Here is a 24,381-nt window from a genome sequence, read left to right as displayed (position 1 = left end):
GAACCGACATCCGACAGCAATTTGGTTTTGGATGCTAGCATTGGTCCATGGTCTCCTTGTCAGATTGTGTAAACGGTTTCTTCATAACAGTTTCTCTTAACCCACACAACTGATCGTATGGTGCGTTGGACACTGATGTTTTTGGATCTAACGGAAAAACTAATACAACTAGAACAACTTGACATTCGAAGACCATTTGACATCACTTTGATGGAGGAAATTCCGTTTTCGGGGTCCAAATCAACTGCATCCTTAAACAGCAATCTGGATTCACAATGGTCGGTCTCCCGTTTTTCCAGAACTAAAAATCAAGTCAAATTGCTTTTTATTATGTGAACCTTGAGCGGACTGCTACGAGTTGCTTTGAATTCACTTTCGGACTACGTTATGGATGTACATGTACATCCAATCACAGTTTCTTTCATTTGAACACACTCTTCCCATCGACAAAAATTAATTCATTTTAATGACGCACGCTACCTCTAACATTGAAAACTTAAGTTTCTTTTGAGCGGAATTCATCGAAGCCGATGAATTGAAGCAATTAATACAATATTGCTTTTTAATTGACATCCAATTTTTCTGTTCTGAAGAGTCTTATGAAAAGGTACAAGGTTGCTACGTTTTGGATATAAAGTCAGCATTTTCTGCATTGGCCGTTAGAGATACTGACGTGAGCTTAGTTGCACATTCGTGTTTGAAGACTCATAACACCCTGCCTTGGTTTTTCGAATACGATAAGGATCGACATTTTCGAAGAGAATGCCGTATACAAGTTAACATGAAACTCATACATGCTCGATCTTGTGAGGTGATCCTGACACTATAAAATATACCACAGTCGTATAAAGTTCTACAATCAGATACTGTTTGAGTTTAAGTAATAGCTGGACTTTAAAATAAAAATGGCAACCGTTCATCTTGCTGCAGCGTTCAACGTCGCTATCGGATGCTCAGCCATTCTTGGAAACGGTTTGGTGATTTTCGTCATGACGGTCAGACGTGAACAGTTCAGTTCCTTCACTAATCGACTTATCCGTCACCAATCCATCATCGACTTCGTCTCCGGTTTGGTGTTTCTTCTTATAACTGGGATCAAACAGAGCTCGCTTCTGGTGAATTTGGAGAGAAACTTCTTTGGTGTGTTTCTCTGTAAGTTAATTGTTTCATATTTATTTGTTTGGGGTGTATGCGTAGCATCCACGTACAATCTGGTGGTGATATCGCTTGAGCGTTTTCTTGCCACGTGCTATCCGGTCAAACACCGCAACTACTGCTCACTCTTCAAGATCAAAGTTTCAATGTGTGTTGCTTGGATCTTCGGTTTCACTTATTCGCTTAGGTTTTTCTTCGTCTACACAATCGATGGGAGTAAGTGCGGCTTTGATCCATCCATTAGTCCTGCTACGTTGAAGATTGTGGTTTGTGTCAGTATTTTCATTGAATATATAATTCCTGTGATCTTCATATCGTTTTCGTACGTTCGAATACTCCTCGTTCTTCGACACAAACTTGACAATGCTAACGCCAATCAGCAAGATGGCGTCTTCAGTAAGGCTAAAAGAAACGTCATCGCCACAATGCTGATATCTGGTTGCATGTTTTTCATTTGCGGGACTCCGATGCAGGCGTTTCGTATACTCTATACCACTGGTGTCCTGACTTCATCAACACCTTCACTAGACTTTTTAAACCAAACATGTTAAACATTAGTCATGTGTAACATGAGCGTGAATCCAGTCGTTTATTGCTTCAAGTATGAGCATTTCCGTACACAGCTCAAGCAACTTGTACGGAGCCGATTTTGTTGGAACCGAGTGCGTCCTGGAGAGGAGTCTACCGATGCGCCATCTTTATCCATTAACCCAACACAGCAGACCGAAACCAGGCCATTGTAAGTTCTTCATTCATCATAATCCAATGTTATCCAAGTAGAGTAAATGACAAGCTCTGCAAGTCGCTGTTGCGTATGATGATTTCCGCAATAGTCACCGTTTTTATGCAAACAAGAACATTGAAGCTGAAGATATCATCTCACTACAAGTTGTTTGTATTGGGTGGGTTCAAACTATTGAGAGAATTATAAAGAGACAATATTCTTCAAAACAGAAAGAATATTTATTTTTCTCATTCACTGCTTGTTTGGTTTCGGCCGAATTGAGACGTTAAAACGTAAAGTCAGCTGTTTGTTCAATTTGTTGATCTACTATATGCCAACATCGTTTTGCGAACAATGAACTGTTGTACCTCTTCCGCACTCCATAGACAAAATGCACTCTATCCAAACATTTGTTGAATGAAAAAGTTTAATCATCATAATGTCAGCTGTTTTTCATACGTAATCTAGTTACGGTAATTGGGTTACATTTTGAACAATGGATTGTTGTACCTCTGTGGTACTCCAAACAATTTGTACACGACCCACGCAAAGCAATTTTAGCACAATCAGAGAAAATAGGATGTATAATGACTACTATAGCGACAGAGGACATTATTATAGTCTTGTGGTTTGAATATGTGCATGTTTTGATAGTTTGTACCCCGGAATTTCTGAAAATGTGTTGTTGAGTTTGATGTAGAAGACAATTAGGCTCTTCATTTTTCGTCTTGTAATGTATTTAACCACTTTGTCGGTAATTTAGTTCGTATCTATGGTTGGTAAAAAAGCACCAGAGTAATTTAAAATGGGCTTATAATCTCACTTTAATAATGGACCGTTTTGTGCACTACATTAGAGAGAAAATCGCGGGCGTAGCCTCTTGAAAAAGCTGTAAATGCCCAAGTTCGAATACTCCTCGTTCTTCGAACATGACAATGCTAACGCCAATCAGCAAGATGGTGTCTTCAGTAAGGCTAAGAGAAACGTCTTAATGACGTTGCTGATCGCTGGTTCTGTGTTTCTCATTTGTTGGACGCCCGTCGAGATGTTTCGTCTACTCTTTGCCATTCATGTCCTGAATTCCTCAACACCTTCTCTTGGATTCTTTTACCAACAGTTATAACATTTGTCATGTGTAACATAAGCGTGAATCCAGTCGTTTGTTGCTTCAAGTACGAGCATTTCCGTGCACAGCTCAAGCAACTTGTACGGAGCCGATTTGGTCGAAACCGAGTGCGTACTGGAGAGGAGTCTACCGATACGCCATCTTTATCAATTAACCCAACACAGCAGACCGAAACCAGACCATTGTAAGATCTTCATTATATGCAGCTTCATCATTTACAATGATACCCAAGTCGAGTGAGTTCCGCAAGTCGATGTTGCGTATCATGATTTCCGCAAAATTCACCGTTTTTATGCAACAAGATCTCTGAAATTGAGAATATCACCTCTACAAGTTGTTTGCAAGGTGAGTCTATACTAATTGAGAGAATTAAAAAGAGTCGATTCTTCAAAACTGTAAGAATATCTCATTTCTCATTAAGTCCTTGTTTGGTTTCGGCCGAATTGAGACGTTATAAACATCAAGTCCGCCGTTTGTTCGTTACGTGTCATCGATCTATTATGACATCATCGTTTTGCGAAAAATGAACTAATGTAGGCCTACCTCTTTCGCACTCCATACACAAATGTGCACTCTATACTACAGTGAATTATTAGAGGTAGAATAAAAATGTTAATTAACATTATGTCCGCTGTTTTTTATACATAATTTTAGTTAAAGACAGTTGACACTATTTGGTAAAACTACATTGCTTCAGAGGGATTCGTTTCTCACAACGTGTTATCCTTTCAACAGCTCCCCATTACTCGTTACCAAGTAAGGTTTTATGATATTAATTACCAATAGTGTCCACTGTCTTTAATGTAATTGGCTAACACGACGAAAACGACTCATTGAACAATGGATTAATGTACCCCTTTGGTACTTTAAACAGTATGTACACACTACAAACCAAAAGCAATTTTAGCACAATCAGAGAAAAGAGGCTGTATATATAACAATTGGCTTTTTATTTTTCGTCTAGAAAATGTTTTCAACCACTTTGCCAAGGCATTTATTCGGCAGTATTTATATTCAGTTTAAAAAGCACAAGAGATTCGTTTGAAAAAACCGTATAGATCAGGCTTTAATATCGGATCGTTTGGTCCACTATGTGAATATTATGTGTCTGCATTATTTTTTGTTAGATGTTTACTCACAGATAATTGTAAATAATTGGGGTTTAATTTGGTTCATTTGTAGTAATAGGTAACACGACGCGAATTAATACTTGATGTCATGATCACGTGACTTTATATCTGAGCCTGAGAAATCAAGTGACAAATTCACCCAACTTTAGCAATAATTATTGAAATTGAGTGTTCTTGGATGACATTTCTAGTCAAATCAAGTCTTCATTACCGCCCTAAAATCAAAACGAGGAGGAAGTGTCTCTTCATAAGAACACCCCCACAAGAGGGCGGTCTACAAATAGACACATGTTGCAACGTAGTGCATCACGTTAATCTTACCTAGCAACATACTTTTAAAAACATTGACAATTCTCTCAGCCTCAGATAGCACATTGTGTATAAAAGTGTTATTTTTTCACAGTTGTAGTTTGTTTGCATAAGTAAGTCTGCTGCCACCTAGTGTCAACGAATTTCTGACATAAGGTACTCTCTTTGCTCAGCCCAAACTGGCCTAGACATATTCTATTACGTCACACTTCGAGGCTCGTGAAAACCGCCAGAGACTGGCCTCCAGCCGTCGGGTATCTCCACGTTTCACCTATACATTAATTTTCAGAGAGATAATTCTTACATGCAAGTGCATTGCATGTACATGCATGTACTGTGATTATACACATTGTGTACACAGCATGCAGACGACCGAAAATTAAGCTTTCCATATCTGTGTTTTGCATGGTCTGTGACGTCACTGCATATTAGTCACTGCATTGTATCCAATGGAATTACTGGCTCTGAATAGAAAGTACCTGTCTTGATCCGTGCGGATAAAGACATGGGCCCAGTCTAAGCCCAAACTAGCCTGGACATCAATACGTCACACTTCGAGGCTCGTGAAAAACGCCATAGAGTGGCCTCTAGCGTTGGTCAATCCCCGTCGATCTTCACATTTCACCAAGATTCATAATATGCAGACGACAGCAATATGCAGCTGCCAAAGCTCACTTCGGACCCATCAGAACACAGATATAAGCTTACGTCACTGCACGTTTAATCAATGAAATCATAGCATCAAATGAAATCAATTGCTGGTTCTGAAAAGGAAGTCCCCGTATTTATCCTTTCGTCGGGCCTTTGGATGGGGCGCTTGGACGGTGTGAGGGCGCTCTTTAACACGGACTTTGCGCTCACGGCTCATTACAGTTAAAATCTTTACAGGGTGCACCGTAAAGGTATAATTTAGCGGTAAGCAATGTAAAGGATGATCTCGTTGCTCACTAGTAAACATGATGAATCAAGATATATTTTTGCACACTCAGACCAACTGAGTAGACAGCAACAAGAAACTCACAGTTCTGACTTACCGACTCAGAAATTGATAATAATATGGTGTTTGACAAAGGAAAATAAACTAAATGGACATGCCTTTTCACTGCCCTATGCCTTAAATAAGGTTCATATTTATCACATGTATTATAGTGCTAAAGGCACTGGACACTATTGGTGATTACTCAAAACGATTGTTATCATAAAAACGTACAAGGTAACGAGCAAAATATAGAGCTGTTGATAGTATAAACATTGTGAGAAACGGCTCCCTCTGAGGTAACGTAGTTTTTGAGAAAGAGGTACTTTCTTACTCAAATAATAAAATACTTTAGCCTGGAGTTTTTTATCATGCATCTGAAAGCTATGCAACAAGGATGTGCTTTGTTTGCATTATTTTTTTTGCAAGTTCGATTACCAATTGAGGCAAAATACACAGGTTTGTTACTTGATGCAATGTTAGGATACACAAAGCGAGCATTGGTCTCTGACAGACATTTACCTTACGTGTCCAATGCATGTAATACTCAGCTGTAGCTGTATAAACATTTCAAATGGTCAAAATACTAAACAAACTAAACAATTGACTTTTTGCACAAAATGAAACAGCTATTCCGTCAATTTACTTCATGTTCCGATTCTACAAAGTATATTTTTTTGTGAAAACTTGCCGAAACTATTCATTCACGAAGTTCTATATGATAAAGTTAAAAAGTTTCAAAAATTTACAGTAAAATTTTGTAAGCCCTTTCGTAAGCATTCGCAAGCATTCGTAACATTCGCTAGCAATCGCTTCATTTGTTTGAAATTGTTAGTAAGCTCAGTCGCGACGTGCGCAACGTTCGTTGCCTATTTGTAAGGCATTGGCTAGCATTGTCAAGCGTTGGTAAAGCATTCATCATATATTTTTAAGGAGAGGTCGAGAGACGACCGAGGGGTGACCAAGATGAAAAGATTCACCGTCCAATCGCAACTGTTTGGCGAATTCACCGCGAAGGCAAACAATTTTATTCGCAGTAATTTATTCCTAATCGCAAGGATATTCGCCACATTTTGATTGAGTGATCTTCGAAAAGAGGTGGAGAATGACTAGTGAACGTTCCGAAATTGTTGCCAACGCTTGTGAAAAACGGCGAATGTTGCGAAGTTTGAGCGATTGTCAAATAATTGATAATTCCATTCGTAAGCCCATTCGCTAGCATATTTTCCCCAGTGTGAGAGTAGCATAAGACCTCGTTATTAATGTTCTATAATGGAGACCTTCGCAACAACTTTCTCTCAAGCTACGAATTTTGATAACCAAAGGTGTCCAGCAGTGTCTTTAACGCAGAGTGTGTGTGTGTGTGTGGGGGGGGGGGGGGGGCTTCTTTAGTAATCACTTTTCATTTTCCGAGTCGGGTAATTGGCAATTTGAGTATGGCAGCAAGCAAATCTGTGGATATTGACATATATAGGAGTTTGTAGAAATAGAAACGTTGACGTAAATGAGGGGGACATGAAGTATTGAAACTCAAAACTGTACTCGATCAGGAAAACAAAAACTGTTTCCAAGACAACCAGTTATTGACGTATGAAGAAAAACACTATCATGCTGGCTTTCTTGCGTTTAAATCAGCCGACGACACCTTCAATACTTCTTCTCGCGTATGTCGAGAAAAAAAAACGTTTTAAATTCAGAGGCTTGGGCATGGAGACAGGCGATAAATAAAATATGGACATGAATATGAGGCTAAACTTTTCCTTTTTGTTTTGTTTCTGTCCTGTATTAAGGCATCGCTCCTCAAGCTCTGCTTTTCGGCGTTTGCCCCCATTATGACCATTCTGTATGCCTCTTTTGTAAGTTTAGTTGATACATAATATTTGTCTTTCTGTGAAATTTTTCTAAAATCTTTATTCCCAACAGCGCCGTCTTTCGTTGGACCAAACAGAGCGCTGTTGGGAATTCCCCAAAAAGTTCGCGCCATATGATTTTTACAAATTGTAAACTTTGATTTATTGTAATTTAATGCCAGATGACGCCATTGTGACGTAATTGAGTCTGTGGTGTCTTTATACTAAGGTTCAACTATCTGTTGAGTTTTAATGTCAAATCAATCTCAATCTTGAGTTATTCCGTAGATAAGCTCGAAAGTTGTTTTCTGATGAACAAAAAACGAAGGCCAGGTCGTTACCCGACCCGAAACTTAAAATCGTACGACTTTGGCTTTAACTTTTCAAATGTTGCCCAAGTCTTTATCTATCCGATGCCTAAGTATGAACATCATAGCTTTTATATTCGGTGAGATACAGTAACAAGCAAAATGGTAATTTGTTCAACTTTAAAAACCTTGTCATGACGTCATCAATGACGTCATCATTCCAAAAAAGTGGCGGTTTCATCTACTCACTATTGCCTATGTACATACTTTTGTTTAAATTTGCTGGAGAAGGTTCAGAGAAAGAACGAGAGAAAAAACCCAGGACAATAACAATAGTTAGCCGAACACCTAATAGCAATAGTTGTTCGGCTGTTAGCCGAACACCTAAAAACAGAACAATAGCAATAGTTGTTCGGCTGTTAGCCGAACACCTAAAAACAGAACAATAGCAACAGTTGTTCGGCTGTTAGCCGAACACCTGAAAACAGAACAATAGCAATAGTTGTTCGGCTGTTAGCCGAACACCTAAAAACAGAACAATAGCAATAGTTGTCCGGCTGTTGGCCGAACACCTAAAAACAGAACAATAGCAATAGTTGTTCGGCTGTTAGCCGAACGCCTAAAAACAGAACAATAGCAATAGTTGTTCGGCTGTTAGCCGAACACCTAAAAACAGAACAATAGCAATAGTTGTTCGGCTGTTCAGCTAAAAACATAACAACAACAATAGTTGTCGGCTGTTAGCCAAACACCTATAAAAGAAGAAGAAGAATTATTAAGAAAAACTCAAACAAAAACGAACAAAAATAAGAGGTGTTACGTGCTGAATGCCCGAACACCTAAAACCTAAAAAAAAACAAAAAAAAACGAACAAACACAAGAGGTTGACATTGTGAGTTAGAGCAAGGCAGACGATTCTGAGTCATGGTGAATTTACAAGGCTTTGCGAAAAGGGCACTTTACAAACTCTTATGCGCGTGGGGGTATTAAGCAGAGGAAAACTACCACTGGGCTTAGTTTCACAGCATCCAGTTGTTTACTGTGTGATTCTTGAGCGGCACTCGCTGCTTACTATACTGCTTATAACTTTTATCCAAATTTCACGACTTTTGCGACATTGGGTTGCCGTTGATATCCAAGTTTCAAAGGTAGCTAAACTCTCTGATCATATGGAGCCATCTGTTCTTTGTAGCAAAGTTCGCGCTGTCCCTACGCACGTCACTACTACACAAGCCATCCTTGCGCGAACTTGACATACACGTGAAGTTTCCAACCCCCCTCCCTCCCTGCAGCCTGCCAATCTGCATTTTGTGTACTTCCTGTGGATTAATCCAGCACTTATGCTACTCTTAAAATGTGGAGATTATGCTAACGAATGTGCTTACGAATGGAAATATTTGCCAATCGCTCAAACTTCGCAAAATCCGCCGTGTCTTCGTAAGCTTTGGTAACAAATTCGGAACGTTCACAAGTAATTATTCACCACCTCCTTTACGAAAATCGGTCAATTTAGAAATTTCAGCGAATGATGTGAAGACGGTCATTCGCCATCGATTTTCGGTTACAACGTACATATATTACAGTGTACTAGCGGGATGCCGCGCTTCGCGCGGCACCCCGCTAGATGAGGAGGATTCTAGTATAAAAATGTTGTAAAAGGTAATGTGGGGGCAAGGGAGGTATTCTTACAGGTAATAATAATTCAGTTACACTTGGCAAAATGTACATCCTGAGTCCCGCCCAAACTGCTTTCATTATAGTTACGAACTTTGTGAAACATTTGCCTTGTTATTTTGAGCGTATGACGTCCAGTTTGGTTAATTTATATGGAGATGGGCCAATCGGACAATGTATAACACGCTGAATTTGGAATCACGGATTGAGTGGTCTAAGTCTGGTCTCCCCCTCATCAATTATCACCGCTGCTAATAGCAGAGTCACCGATAGCCACGGATTTGAGTGGTCTAAGTCTGGTCTCCCCCCCCCTCATCAATTACCACCGCTGCTAATAGCAGAGGAGAAATCCGACTAAAAAGGCTTGTATGAAAGTGGTACCCTCTTTTAAAACAAACTCATAATCACAGCCACTAATAGCCGCGGAATTTATCTGACTGAAAAGGAAGCTTCGAAGAAGTTCTGGTATACAGCAGATAAAAAAAAACGCGCCAGTTGGTATGGACTTTAACGACAAAGTCAATTTCTGCAAAATTGTATTGAAAACAAATGTATTTAATGATTGGTTGCTATAACTGTTGAATGATTTTTGCTTTGTTTCCAATGACGTGTACACGATTTTAGAATCTAAGGCCCCATTCATCGTGATTTATTGAGCGTACGTCCAACGACGCATACAAAGTTGTCTGAGCACCAAACAAAGCGAGTTTTCGGAACATGCTGTGCAACATCTTATCTACTGTTTTTACCACCGCTTTTGGGAGAAACAGAGCGTCGGCCTCATTAATTTTTAGTTTATTCTCATACCAATTAATTCTCATGTAAACTTTCTGGTCAACATCCGCCGGGGCGCGCGCCCCGCGTGACGAAGTCCCCTGATAAAACATCCAATTTTATATGTTATCATAATTATCTGTGAAACCCTATACAAACTAAAATAATAGAAACGGTAATTTTATTGGTCTTTAATAACTACTCCTACATTCTCTCACTTAATTCACTTTCAGACAACATTTGCCTAGTTATTTTGAGGGTTTGTATGCCAGCTACCCCTACATCCTCTCACTTAATTCACTTTCAGAAAACATTTGCCTTGTTGTTTTAAGGGTTTGTAGGCCAGTTTGGTTAATTTTGTATGGAGAAATTCGTAAAAAGTACCCGATTCAGCTGCACATGAGGGCTCTTTCGATAACAAAACCTGGCGGCCGATTGCCTAATACAAAACGGATTTGGCAAAATCTACATCCTGAGTCCGGACCAAACTGCGTTCTAACAATTTTGTTGCTTCAGAACTTTGAATAGAATGTTCGTTTACAGCTTCAAAACAGCCGTTGATGTTTCACAAAGTTCGTAACTATGAAAGCATACTATTCTTAAATGGTGATTTCATATCCTCTTTTGTAGGTGTAACTGGCAACACCTGTACAATGTATATGAAAAGAATCAGTAATGTATTTACTTTCTTTTTGAAAATGTTTCAACTTTTGCGTGTATACGTTCTGTGTGTGGGGTATGACAATATGGACTGTACGACTAATGGTGCAGAGTTAAATGGAACAAATAAAGTTTCACAATGGGTTGCTGTTTGATGCGTTTAAAAAATGCTGAAAAGTTGGGTAGGCCTACATGAGTGACTTTATTGTAATAAACACATATGTCACAGATGCATGTATTAAAGCCTAATGTTTTTAATTTAACACGCGAAATTAAACCACCTTGTACAAAATGGTATATACACAATGCCATTTACCCCTCTGCGAAACATCAATGAGTCACTCTGGAATGTTAATGGGAGTCCGAGGTTGCCACCCACTTCAAACCTAAAGAGGTGGCTCTGTGTGTAGCCTACAGCTCCCCCCCCCCGACTTCCCCTTCGACCAACAGGTGGCCCATATCAAAACCAGACAACCATACATGTTAGGAGATATCGCTCGTGACTCCAGCCAATCAGACAACTCGTAAGAGGGAGTTCGGTTCAAGGTTTTGTAGACTTGCAACCCGACGTCTGTAACGACACAACCGTGTTGGATTCCACAAGGATGCCATGCCACTGGACCTTATAATTTTCAATCCAAGATGGCGCGGGTTACGCTTTTAATAGTATAGATGTACTTCCAATGATGTTTTATGTGTGTTAACATTCCCTAATGTTTTGATCACTGCGGTTCGTACAGATTTTTTTTCAGACAGACTGTCGCTCATTTTAACATGTAGTGAAGGTCAATATGGATTGCAATGATAGCATGAACATCTGACGTCACACTTCGAGGCTCGTGAGTATCGCCATCCAATCCCCATCCAGGGTCGTGGCCATTCGATAAAGGCCCTAGCCTAGTCACTACTCTTTTGTTCCCATTCATAAATGCCTTTTTGTTTAAAAGGCGTAAAAAAGTAAGAAACTATGTAAAACTTATCCGTTTTCCGACGTCTTTGAGCTCTGTACGTGTGTTGCATTTTTATGACTGAGACAGTTTTCGAACATGCATTTGTGCGAGTAATTAGTCTTGGTGCTAGACTTTTCTCGTTTTCCTTTCACACACAGCGCGGCCAACTCACCAACAGCGCCCGCATCGTCCGTAACGAGAAACGTCTTGCACCAAGACTAGCGCGTATTATGCATCTAAACGTATCCGAAAACAACCGGTTAAAAACAGCCCCAGGTGGTCTTTATCCACCGTTTAACACCCCACGTGACGCGCTCTCCACCAATAGGAATAGCGAAACTGTCTAAGGTATTTATGAATATTGATATAAAAGAGACTCGGTTGTTTGACCACCAATTATTTCGTTGACGATATTTCGTCGATATATCTTCTTGAATGTTTGCTCATGTGTTGTGAAAGACAGAATAATTCACACAAATAACCCACAGAACTGTTTCTTACAAGTTTCCTCTTCGACTTTTATAAATCTAATATGGCATCAAATGGTGGTTTAGCCACAGCGTTTAACGTCGCTATCGGATGCTCAGCCATTCTCGGAAACGGTTTAGTGATTTTCGTCATGACGGTCCGACGTGAACAGTTCAGCTCCTTCACTAACCGACTTATCCGTCACCAATCCATCATTGACCTCATCTCTGGTATGGTGTTTCTCCTCATGGTTGGGATCAAACAGAGCTCACTTCTGGAGAATTTTGAGAGAAATTTATTTGGTGTTTTTCTCTGTAGATTCATTCACTCAAGTTTTTTTGTTTGGGGTTTAAGTGTGACGTCCACGTACAATCTGGTGGTGATATCGCTGGAGCGTTTTCTTGCCACGTGCCATCCGGTCAAACACCGCAACTACTGCTCACTCTTCAAAATCAGAGTTTCAATGTGTGCTGCGTGGATCATCGGCTTTACACATGCACTTACATATGTGTTCATATTCACAGTTGAGCAATCAAAGTGTATGTACGAGTGGTTCTTTTTACACATTAGCAGAGTCCCACTCTTTTGTTCTTCATTTTTAGTTGAGTTCACTATACCAGTAGTTCTGATATCATTTTCTTACAAACGAATTCTTCTTTTGTTGCGACACAAGATGATTAATGGCACAATCAACCAGCAAGCAGATGGTGTATTGAGTAAAGCAAAGCGAAACGTCGTAATGACAATGTTAATAGCTGGCGTTATGCTTTTCATTTGTTGTACACCATTGGAGATGATGCGGTTTTTGTATTGTTTCGGAATTACGGGGGCACCAACCGAGTTGGTCAGAATAATTTTGACCGGATTGGTCATGTGCAACATGAGCGTGAATCCAGTCGTTTATTGCTTCAAATACCAATATTTCCGTACACAGGTCAAGCAACTTGTACGGAACCGATTTGGTCGAAACCGAGTGCGTCCTGGAGAGGAGTCTAACGGGACCGCATTAGCCATATTCCCGGTACAGCAGACTACAACAGCAACGGTAAGCTAAGAACCGAAATCTGGCAGCAATTTGCTTTTGGATGTTAGCATTGGTCCACACTACAACTTTGTACCACCCGTAACAACTGTGTTTTGGTATCCTTGTCAGTCTAAATGAATTTTTTCAAAACAGTTTCTCGTATCTCACAGAACTGAGTAGGCGTGAGAATTATTGCATTGCACACTTCCCATCAGTATAGGTCTTTTTGAACACGACAAAAACTTTAATTCATTATGCTGGCGCATGCTACCCCTAACTCTTGCAAAATCACTCTTCAAGATCAAAGTTTCAATGTGTGTTGCTTGGATCTTCGGTTTCACTTATTCGCTGAGGTTTTTCTACGTCTACACAATCAATGGGAGTAAGTGCAGCTTTGATCCATCCATTAGTCCCACAGGATTGAAGATTGTGGTCTGTGTCAGTATTTTCATCGAATATATAATTCCAGTGATCTTCATATCGTTTTCGTACTGTAGAATACTCGTCGTTCTTCGACACAAACTTGACAATGCTAACGCCAATCAGCAAGATGGTGTCTTCAGTAAGGCTAAAAGAAACGTCATCACTACGATGCTGATCGCTGGTTGCATGTTTTTCATTTGCGGGACTCTGATGCAGACGTTTCGTATACTCTATGCCATGGTGTCCTGACTTCCTCAACACCTTCACTATATATTTTTTTAAACCAAACATGTAAAACATTAGTCATGTGTAACATGAACGTGAATTCAGTCGTTTATTGCTTCAAGTACGAGCATTTCCGTGTACAGCTCAAGCAACGTGTAGGGAGCCGATTTGGTCGAAAGCGAGTGCGTCCTGGAGAAGAGTCTACAGATGCGCCATCTTTATCCATTAACCCAACACAGCAGACCGAAACCAGACCATTGTAAGATCTTCATTATATGCAGCTTCATCATTTACAATGATATCCAAGTCGAGTAAATGACAAGTTCCGCAATGACAATGTCGATGTTGCGTATCATGATTTCCGCAAAATTCACCGTTTTTATGCAACAAGATCTCTGAAATTGAGAATATCACCTCTACAAGTTGTTTGCAAGGTGAGTCTATACTAATTGAGAGAATTAAAAAGAGTCGATTCTTCAAAACTGTAAGAATATCTCATTTCTCATTAAGTCCTTGTTTGGTTTCGGCCGAATTGAGACGTTATAAACATCAAGTCCGCCGTTTGTTCGTTACGTGTCATCGATCTATTATGACATCATCGTTTTGCGAAAAATGAACTAATGTAGGCCTACCTATATCGCACTCCATACACAAATGTGCACTCTATACTACAGTGAATTATTAGAGGTAGAATAAAAATGTTAATTAACATTATGTCCGTTGTTTTTCATACATAATTTTAGTTAAAGACAGTGGACACTATTGGTAATTGTCAAAGACTACTCTTCACAGTTGGTGTATCTCAACATATGCATAAAATAACAAAGCTGTGAAAATTTGAGCTCAATCGGTCGTCGAAGTTACGAGACAATAATGAAAGAAAAAACACCATTGTCACACGAAGTTGTGTGCTTTCAGATGCTTAATTTCGAGACCTCAAATTCTAAATCTGAGGTCTCGAAATCAAATTCGTGAAAAAACCTTCTTTCTCGAAAACTACATTACTTCAGAGGGAGCCGTTTCTCACAACGTGTTATTCTATCAACAGCTCCCCATTACTCGTTACCAAGTAAGGTTTTATGATAATAATTGTTTTGAGTAATTACCAATAGTGTCCACTGCCTTTAACTTAATTGGCTAACACGACAAAAACGACTCATTGAACAATGGATTGTTGTTCCCCTTTGGTACATGAAACAGTTTATACACACTACAAACTTAAAGCAATTTTAGCACAATCAGAGAAAAGAGGCTGTATAATGTCTAACGACAGAGGGCGTTTGAATATTAAACATTTTTAGTAATTGGTACTTGGGAACTCTTGAAAATGTGTTGAGTTTTGGTGAAAAAAAAAAAACAATTGGCTTTTTATTGTTCGTCTAGAAAATGTTTTCAACCACTTTGCCAAGGTATTTATTCGGCAGTATTTATATTTAGTTTAAAAAGCACAAGAGATTCGTTGGAAAGAACCGTATAGATCAGGCTTTAATATCGGATCGTTTGGTCCACTACGTGAATAATATGTGTCCATATTTTTGTTAGATAGATATTACTCACGATAATTGTAAATAATAATTGGGATTTAGTTTGGTTCAGTTTTAGTAATAACGTAACACGACGGGAAGTAATACTTGATGTCGTGATCACGTGACTTATCTGAGCCTGAGAAATCAAGTGACAAGAGTTAGCCCAACTTTAGGAACAATTATTGAAGTGATGACATTTCTAGTCAAATCAAGTCTTCGTTACCGCCCTAATCAAAACTAGGAGGAAGTTTCTCTTCATAAGAGTTCTCACGAGAGGGCGGTCTACAAATAGACGAATGTTGCAACGTGGTGCATACCGTTAACCTTCCCTTAGCACTCAATGCTTAATGCTGATGATTTAAAAGCATACTTTTAAAACATTGAAAAGTCTCTCGGCCTCAGATAACACGTGTTATTTTGCCACAGTTGCATGATCACGCCATCAATTTGCTTTATAATTAATAATCTTGTTGTAGTTTGTTTGCATAAGTCTGCTGCCACCTAGTGTCAAAAAAATGTCTGACATAAGGCACTCTCTTCGCTCAGCCCAAACTAGACTGGGCCCTTGTCTTTATCCACAATGACAAAGACAGGTCCCCGCCGCTAGATCCAGCAATTCCATTGTATACAATGATATCATTGGATACGTGCAGTGACATGAGCTTTCCATGCCCAAACAGTACATGCAGTACTGCCGCATGATCGTCGCGTATCTCTGGGTGCGTTCGTTTAGCTTCCCTTGGTCATCCCCGGTCTGCCATGGTGCGTTCGAATAGCTTTTGACGTCATTCTAGGGGCTCACCCGGGTCAACCCCCAGTGCCCTGCTTGTGGAGTGGGTCACTTGGGGGCTGGCCCCAGGTGAACGATGTCACTACAAGAGCGGTGAGTGGTCGTTCGTTTAGCTCTTGTCAGGGGCTCACCCGAGTGAGCACCACAGGGTAGACGCACAATGTGAAATGAGGGAGGTCAACGGTCGAACTACACGCCGGTTTTTTATGCCGGTCTCTGGCGTTATTCACGAGCCTCGAGGAATGACGTCAGACGTTCAGGCTAAGCCCAAACTGGCCTAGACATTTTATGTTACGTCACACTTCGAGGCTCGTGAATAACGCCAGAGACTGGCATCCAGCCGTCGTGCATCTTCACCTTCCACCTATACATTAATTTAACAGAGAGATACGTAGTCAACATGCATGTACTGTGATAATACACATGTATACACAGCATGCAGACGACCGAAAGTAAGCTTTCCATTATCATTGGGTGCGTTCGTTTAGCTTCCCTGGGTCGACCCCGGTCTGCCCCCGGTGCGTTCGAATAGCTCTGACGTTATTCCAGGGGCTCACCCATGTCAGCCCCAAGTGCCTTGCTTGTGGAGTGGGTCACTTAGGGGCTGGCCCCAGGTGCATGACGTCAATACGACAGCGGTGAGTGATCGTTCGTTTAGCTCTTGTCAGGGGCTCACCCGAGTGAGCACCGCGGGGTAGACCCAGGGAAGCTAAACGAACGCACCCTGTGTTTGATTGGTCTGTGATGTCACTGCATGTACTATGTACAGTGTATAGTCACTGCATTGTATCCAATGGAATCACTAGATCTGAATAGAAAGTACATGTCGTTATCCTTGCGGATAAAGTCAGGGTCCCAGTCTAAGCCCAAACTAGCCTGCCTGGAATTCTTACGTCGAGGCTCGTGAAAAACGCTAGAGAGTGGCATCTAGCGTTGGTCAATCACTATAGATTCATATTATACAGACAACCGCAATATGCCAATCAAAACACATACGTAGTGAGCTTACGTCACTGCACGTTTAATCAACGAAATTATAGCATCAAATGAAATCAATCGCTGGGTCTGAAAAGCAAGTACCAGTCTTTATCCTATCTGTAGCCCGTCGAAAGGGGTGCTTAGACGGGGCGAGGGCGCTCTTTAACACGGACTTTGCGCTCACGGCTCATTACAGTTAAAATCTTTACAGGGTGCACCGTAAAGGTAGAATTCAGCGGTAAGCAACGTAAAAGGGATGATCTCGTTGCTCACTAGTAAACATGATGAATCAGGATATGTTGGCACACTCAGTCCCACTGAGTAGACTGCAAACAGAAAATCACAGTTTTCACTTACTGACTCGAAAATAGATAATAATATTTTTGTTTGACAAAGGAAAACACACTAAATGGACGTTCCTTTTCGCTGCTATATGCCTTAATGAAGGTTCATATAATAATATCATTATATGTATTAAAGTGTTAAAGGCAATGGACACCATTGGTGACTACCATAAAACCATAAATTAGCAGATGTAGAGCTGTTGATAGTATGAAACAGTGTTAGAAATGGCTCCCTCTGAAGTATTAAACGAACTTTTTGAGAACGAGGTAATTCTCACTCAAATATATTGAAACAAGTAGACTTCAGGTCTAAAACATTTTTATTAAACATTTGAAAGCACACAAAATGTGCCAAAGGGTGTTTTTTCTTTCATTGTTCTCATGCAACTTCTATGACCAATTGAGTTAAAATTTTCAGAGATTTTTAATTTTATGCATATATGTTGGGATTCCAAGTGAGAATGCCGGTCTTTGACAATTACCAAACGTGTCAATTGCATTTATAACTCAGCTGTAACTAATTAATCGTTTATAATGGTAAACTTAATAATAAACTTAACACTTCACTTTTTGCACAAAATGAAATTGTCAGTTTACTTGATTCTACGTGAAAATTTAAAAAGCAGCGAGCGATGAATCTTATTTCCAATTCGCTTGAATTTTGATGACAAAGCACTAAGTAGATCCTAAACATTGCGAGTCTATATGTTGATGACGTCATGTGTTGCGTTGCTATCAATTAATTTAGTGATTTTAGACCAGTTTGTTCATTTCTATGGAGAGGGAACGTTTTTTGTTAAAGGATTTGGGTACTTTTTTCACAATGTCCACAGATTTACATTAAACTTACAGGGTTTGAAGATAATGATAGTGGAAAGCTTCCCTTCAAATATTACTAACTGAGGTTCTGTAGTTTTTCACGGGGTATTTCAACGGCGAATTTTGGCTCGTGCACGACGTGCGTTTGTACTAGACATTCTACGCTCTCACAGCTAGTGCAGAAATTCAGCATGTGCACGTTAGCGGACAATGGTGATCGTAAGGGCAGAATTTGGCGGTAAGCAGAGCCATGAAATTGGGCCCTGTTTGGGGTGGGTTACCATTTGTAGCAACGAGTTAACAATATTGTGCATCCATGGTGATGAATCACTACAATAAATTGTGCATAAGCGAGTTTAACTTAACTAAACTCCACAATTCCGAGGGTAAGGAGATATTTCAATGACACTTCCAGGGGGGGGGGGGGGGGTTGCATTTTTTGAGTTGTTACGAAATCAATTGAATTTTAAAAACAGGGCCACGGACATCTACGAAGGACATTGATAATATTCGAGTAGATTGTGTAAAACAATGAGGGCAGCTGTCACTGTATTGATTAGGCTGTGTAGCAATAAGTATATAAAGTGCAGGATTTTGAAGATTGAGCACTCTCGACCAAACAACACCCGAACAGACGCAGAAAGAAACCGCTCTTGTCTCAGTGTGATTCGAACTTGTCTCAGCATGGCCAGCACAATGCTATTCACAGCAGTAATTGCTGCCTTCTTGTTCCTTGCAGGTATGCAATTTTATTGTGTATTGAATAATTTAACTTGATAATTATTTGATCTCAAAATTAAATTTTTTAAAGGCAGTGGACACTTTTGGTAATTGTCAAACACTAGCCTTCACAGTTGGTTTATCTCAACATATGCATAAAATAAGTGACCTGTGAAAATTTGAGCTCAATCGGTCGTCAAAGTTGCGAGATAATAATGAAAGAAAAAAACACCCTTGTCACACGAAGTTGTGTGCGTTTAGATGGTCGATTTCGAGACCTCAAGTTCTAAATCTGAGGTCTCGAAATCAAATTCATGGAAAATTACTTCTTTCTCGAAAACTATGGCACTCAGAGGGAGCCGTTTCTCACAATGTATTATACCATCAACCTCTCCCTAGAACTCGTCACCAAGAAAAGTTTTATGCTAATAATTATTTTGAGTAATTACCAATAGTGTCCACTGCCTTTAAATGCAATATCGAATTAGGGCTAGCCTTATGTTTGTAATATCTCCGGACTAGTCCTAACTCCTTGTGAAATCAACCCCCAGACAACTTTTGGTAATTGTCAAAGGCCAGCATTCCCACTTGGTGCATTTCAACAAATTTTGGTTAGAGAGTAAATAAAGGGGAAGAAACACCTTTGTTGCACAAATTTGTGCGCACTCAGATGCCTAAAAAAGGCTTAGGCCTAAGGTCTTCAATCAGGGCCAAATATTTGAGTGAGAAATTACTTTCCTAAAAAAACAACGCTACTTCAGAGGGAGTCGTTTCTCACGATGTGTTATACTATCAATAGCTCTCCATTACTCAGTATCGAGTAAGTTGTTATATGCTAGTACAAACTTTTTTGAGTAAAAACATCATGTGCCCAGTGCATTTAAACCGATGTTTGTATGTTATTGCTGCTAGTGCTATTGGGTTTTTATAGCAACACATTTTTCTACGCTAACATTTCAAAAATTTATAAATTCCACATGTTTGTTTCCAATATATCGCACATTTTGTCATGTCTGAGTTTCGAGGGATGTACAATTCTACCCCTCCTTTTTTCGGCTGGGTTTTGGTACCCGAGTCACTTTGTTCTCCCAGAATGTTTTTGTGAAAGGTATATAGTGAAATGTATATAGTTGTAATGGACCTGTGAACAGGGTTATTTTTGTAACTGCATTTTGTTTTCCTTTTTTTTTCTTCTTCAAAGTTACAGCTTAAAATTGTCATTATGCTTCTTTGAACATGCTTCTTTGAACATTTTCTCCTCCAATTTGCTAAACAAAAATTGGCGCACTTTCACACAACAATTTATTAACTCAGTTTGATTATGTGTTTCCCCAACAATGTTTTCGTATAATTAATTGTCTATTTTCTATGTACCGATCAATTCTCATATTATGTTCCAACAGAAGTATGGAACGTCTTAATTAAATAATTTCCTCTTTTTGTTTTAAAGCCGAAGGAAAATACGAAAAGAGTGCGAGTTTCGTTGGCAATCCCAACTGGATTGACAGTGCTCACACCAAAATTGGAGCTGTCTTCAAGTTCGACGGTGAATTTATAGCAGGCACTCAGGGAAAGTGGGCAATGTACGCCTACGGTAGTGATACAGACGTCAGTGACCAGGAAGATTTGATCCAGGGCTCCCCCCAATTACTCAGCGAAGCCGACCAGGATCAGGGTGACGATGTGCACTTCGAATCGCAACAAGCGGTTTTCACGGGATTGAAAGGCTGTTCCGGAGATCGTAAAAACTTCGGGTGCTTCATCTTATACAGAGGAGACATAAAGAAGATCAGCTTGTGCATGGGTTTCCAACCCTCTTGCCCTGTACTAGGTAACAAATCAAAATCTTGAGCCCCCCCTATCACTGAGACAATAGAAACAGAATGATTCTCCTAAATATTTTTTGTCATGCTTGTGCAATAATTTGCTGCCATTTCAAAATTGTACCTTTTCCATCTTCTTTGTGATTTTGTTTACTTGCTATATGATTTCTTTGTTGTCTACGGTCGTTTGCCTGTAGTTTTGATTGTCCCTTGGCTTTCAGTTTTTGATGCGTGAACATTTAGTGGGCCCGTTCGGGGTTTCCCTTTTGGACAATGTCATTTTGTATGTATTTGTGCAATGAACAATTACATGATAGTTTGAGTGCCTTTCAGTAACGCGTCTTTCTGAACGCAAACTCCAAGTTCCAATTTACATAAACCGTTAAAAGAAGGTAACATATTTAATGTGGAAATTATTTTTGTGGAAAGAAATGTCAGTGACAAACTCTTTATTTGTATTCTTAACTCTCATTGGTCACTCAAAATGTTTGCGTCTTTTGTCTGATGTTGTTTGCAGATTAAAACATAGGCTTTGCGGTTGTACCAGTGAAGACCAGAGATAAAAGGAGTACGACCAACGACAACGACCAAGACGGAAGATTGAAATTTTAAAAAGCAGAATCATCAACAAATTATAATTATGGCTTAGACTATTGGTTAAAAAATAAGAGCAACTTAAACAAAATCTTTAAATGGAAACCACAAATTTACACATTAGCATGGAAGAGCAGAAACGTCTCTTTGGTCAAACCGTCTGACGGGTGGCTGAATAACGCTCCATCATTTTGAATCATGAATATAAATATCAGGGTATCGTGGCAGTGCGACATAAATACAGCAGTTTGTAGCAACACTAAATACCTAGACATTTGGAAAAGTCGTTATTGGTCTGTCACTATGAGATAGTTCAGTCGTAGTGGTGACGTTATGATTCAGGTTTCCGCAAGCGAAAACTGCTCTCGTCGAATCACTTGCTCTCGCGCGAGCTGCTGGTTAAGGACTATACTTCCCATTAACAGAGGGGAGACTGCACATTGCGAGAGCAGTATCTCCCCTGAGTCAACAGTCTCGCGCGAATATCGCCAGTGTCGCGGGAATCGGTAAAGAGAGAGTCGGGACGTACGTACGCTATCACCGTGACAGACATTTAACGACATTTAACGACTTGTTCACAAGTCTACAGTTATTCAAACTGGTTGACAATGCTGAATATTTAAGTAATGGAAACACGCTTTAATAAAAAAATAAAAAATGGTTGAGGATTGTCTATCTTTCAGTGAAATTTGTTGAATTTTCAGAATTATTTTCACAATAACTGAAAGTATACACATAAAATGCCTTTATTGATTATGCCTTTCTGTTGAAAGCGATAATATGCGATTTTTATTAGAAATGCGCAGACCAACTTAAACAGAGTTATTTGAATTAAAATCAATCAGAATAAATTATTCACATTTACTTCCTCTGTTAGATAAGTTTGTTAACTGTTTGTTTCTAAAGGTTTGGTGTCTTACTTGCTGTTCGTATAATTGCTGATTTGTGATGAAACTAGGATCTCGTATTGTGAGCAAGCAACGTTTGAATTACCTCGCCTGGTAACATTCTGCTATTAAAAACCATATTCTGCATAACTTGGTTTACTTGGACTCAATTTATGTGTGTTGTTTAATATAATGAATAGGGTAGATGGCCTTAGCTTTCGATCCAATCCGGACCTTCTTCAGAGGCATAAGACAAGTACAAACAAATACATATCCATTTATAGAAAAAGAGAGGGGGAAAGGGATTAAGGAAAGGATCCAGAAAGGAGCGGGAAAATAACAGCCAATCAAAGTTCCTATTTCAGAAACAATATTGGGGGCTATGAACCAATAGGAGTGAAGTGGCGAGGACAAAGGATGTTTAGAATGAAAGGAAGGGTTACTGGACCATAAAAGTGGTAAATGTATTGTTCGACAACAATGCAGGGAGACATGAAAGGGTAGGATTAGAGAGCAAGTTGCATCATGATGCAACTAACAATGGTCAATTAATAAGAATAGCAAGATCAAAGGTTGTTTAATATATATATATAATTCTTTTTTATTTTATTTTGAATGAAAGACTATGGACACTATTGGTAATTGCTCAAAACAATTGTAAGCATAAAAACTTACTTGGTAACGAGCAGAAGAGATCGAGCTGTCGACAGTATAACACATAATGAAAACCTCCCTCTGAAGTAATTTAGTTTTTGAGAAAGAGGTAATTTCTAACTCAAAATGTTAAAATACTTCGGGCTTGGCGCCCTTTTTGGGAATCTGAAAGAACACAAGTTTGTGCAACAATTGTGTTTTTCTGTCACTGTTCTCTGGTATCTTCGATGACCAATTGAGTCAAAACTTGTTTGTTATTTCATGCTTATGTTGGGAAACACCAAGCGAGAACACTGGTCTAGCTCTTCATAACTTAAGATTACTCTTAGGACTTAAGGCCGGTTTATAGTCGGTCGCGTGATGGTCGCGCGATGGAAATCTTGCGCGCAATCCTAAGACTGAGGTCTAAAAACTGTGTCTTTTTATGGTTGCGCATCAAGATTTCCATCGCGCGACCAACTGTAAACCGGCCTTTAGGACGAGTCAAGTTCTAACTGCATTGAACCAGTCCAAAGTAAGGACGAGTAGGATTTGAAACTTTGCACGGTGGATATATTAGATGGAAAAGTTTGCAGTAACACACGTAATGACTATCTCAAATTAGTGGGGGGGGGGGGTGTTCTAAAAAGATCCGTTGGTTTCAACTCGACATTTCGATCAGTATGCTCTGATCGTCTTCTGGAGAAAGTTATGACGAGTTACTCGGTCTAACTCGATATTAATCCATATCGTTTCGTGACATCGGCTGCATTGCCTTCGAACGAAATCAGAAAATAATTGAAATAATTGATAGTAATATCTACAAGAAAGTCGATTATTCCTATCGTGACATAGACTTGATTGGAAGCCCGTTATCGTGTGAGAAGTTCCTAAGCATATATATCCGCCGTTAAAATGTAGCTGGGGGACATCGGGGGTTTTCTGATGTAAGGCGATGGGACTGAAAATAAAAGGACTCTAACGGGACTGGGACTTGAGTCAGTTCTATTCGTGACTGGACCCCCCTTTTTTTGTCTGTTTTTTTTACACACGGGACCGGGAGGATCACAACATCACCCCAACGTACTTTCCAACATTTCCGAGCAACTTTTATAAACATTGCTAAAACTGTTCCTTGCACCAATTGTACATTATGAAGTTACAATTTCACAAAATTAAAACTAGAGGGAATCTTGCGGTCTGTTGTTTTTGCCAATCGTTGGTCAATTATCTTATTGTGTCAACATGTTTCCGAAACTTTTGTCAAATTCTAAAAAAACATACAGTTTGTCTCGGGCAGCTAAAATTAATTTTGTTGAAACTTGCTGAAATTGATCTTTCACGAAGTTTATTCTAAAAAACAAACAAAAAGTCAATATTCCCGTCGATTGTGGAGACAAAGGATGCATTTAATGACGAGATCTGATTCGGGATTATTTTATTGACCTGAAAAGGATTGAAACCGCAAAAAAATGATGAAGTTTTAAGCCA

General features: G+C 39.5%; 1 protein-coding gene across 1 annotated transcript; it reads left to right on the top strand.

Annotated features, from left to right (window-relative positions):
* The first annotated feature begins 18,846 nt into the window (after nt 1–18,846).
* Nucleotides 18,847–22,407, top strand: LOC117288270. Its single transcript, XM_033769054.1, has 3 exons — nt 18,847–18,972; nt 20,404–20,784; nt 21,294–22,407. Exons 1-3 carry the CDS (start codon nt 18,918–18,920, stop codon nt 21,296–21,298), a joined length of 441 nt encoding a protein of 146 aa, XP_033624945.1. The 5' UTR covers nt 18,847–18,917; the 3' UTR covers nt 21,299–22,407.
* The last annotated feature ends 1,974 nt before the right edge of the window (nt 22,408–24,381 follow it).

This window comes from Asterias rubens, chromosome 3, assembly GCF_902459465.1.
Source record: "Asterias rubens chromosome 3, eAstRub1.3, whole genome shotgun sequence".
In the NCBI taxonomy this organism is placed as follows: Eukaryota; Metazoa; Echinodermata; class Asteroidea; order Forcipulatida; family Asteriidae; genus Asterias; species Asterias rubens.
This window is presented reverse-complemented; position numbering and strand designations above follow the sequence as displayed.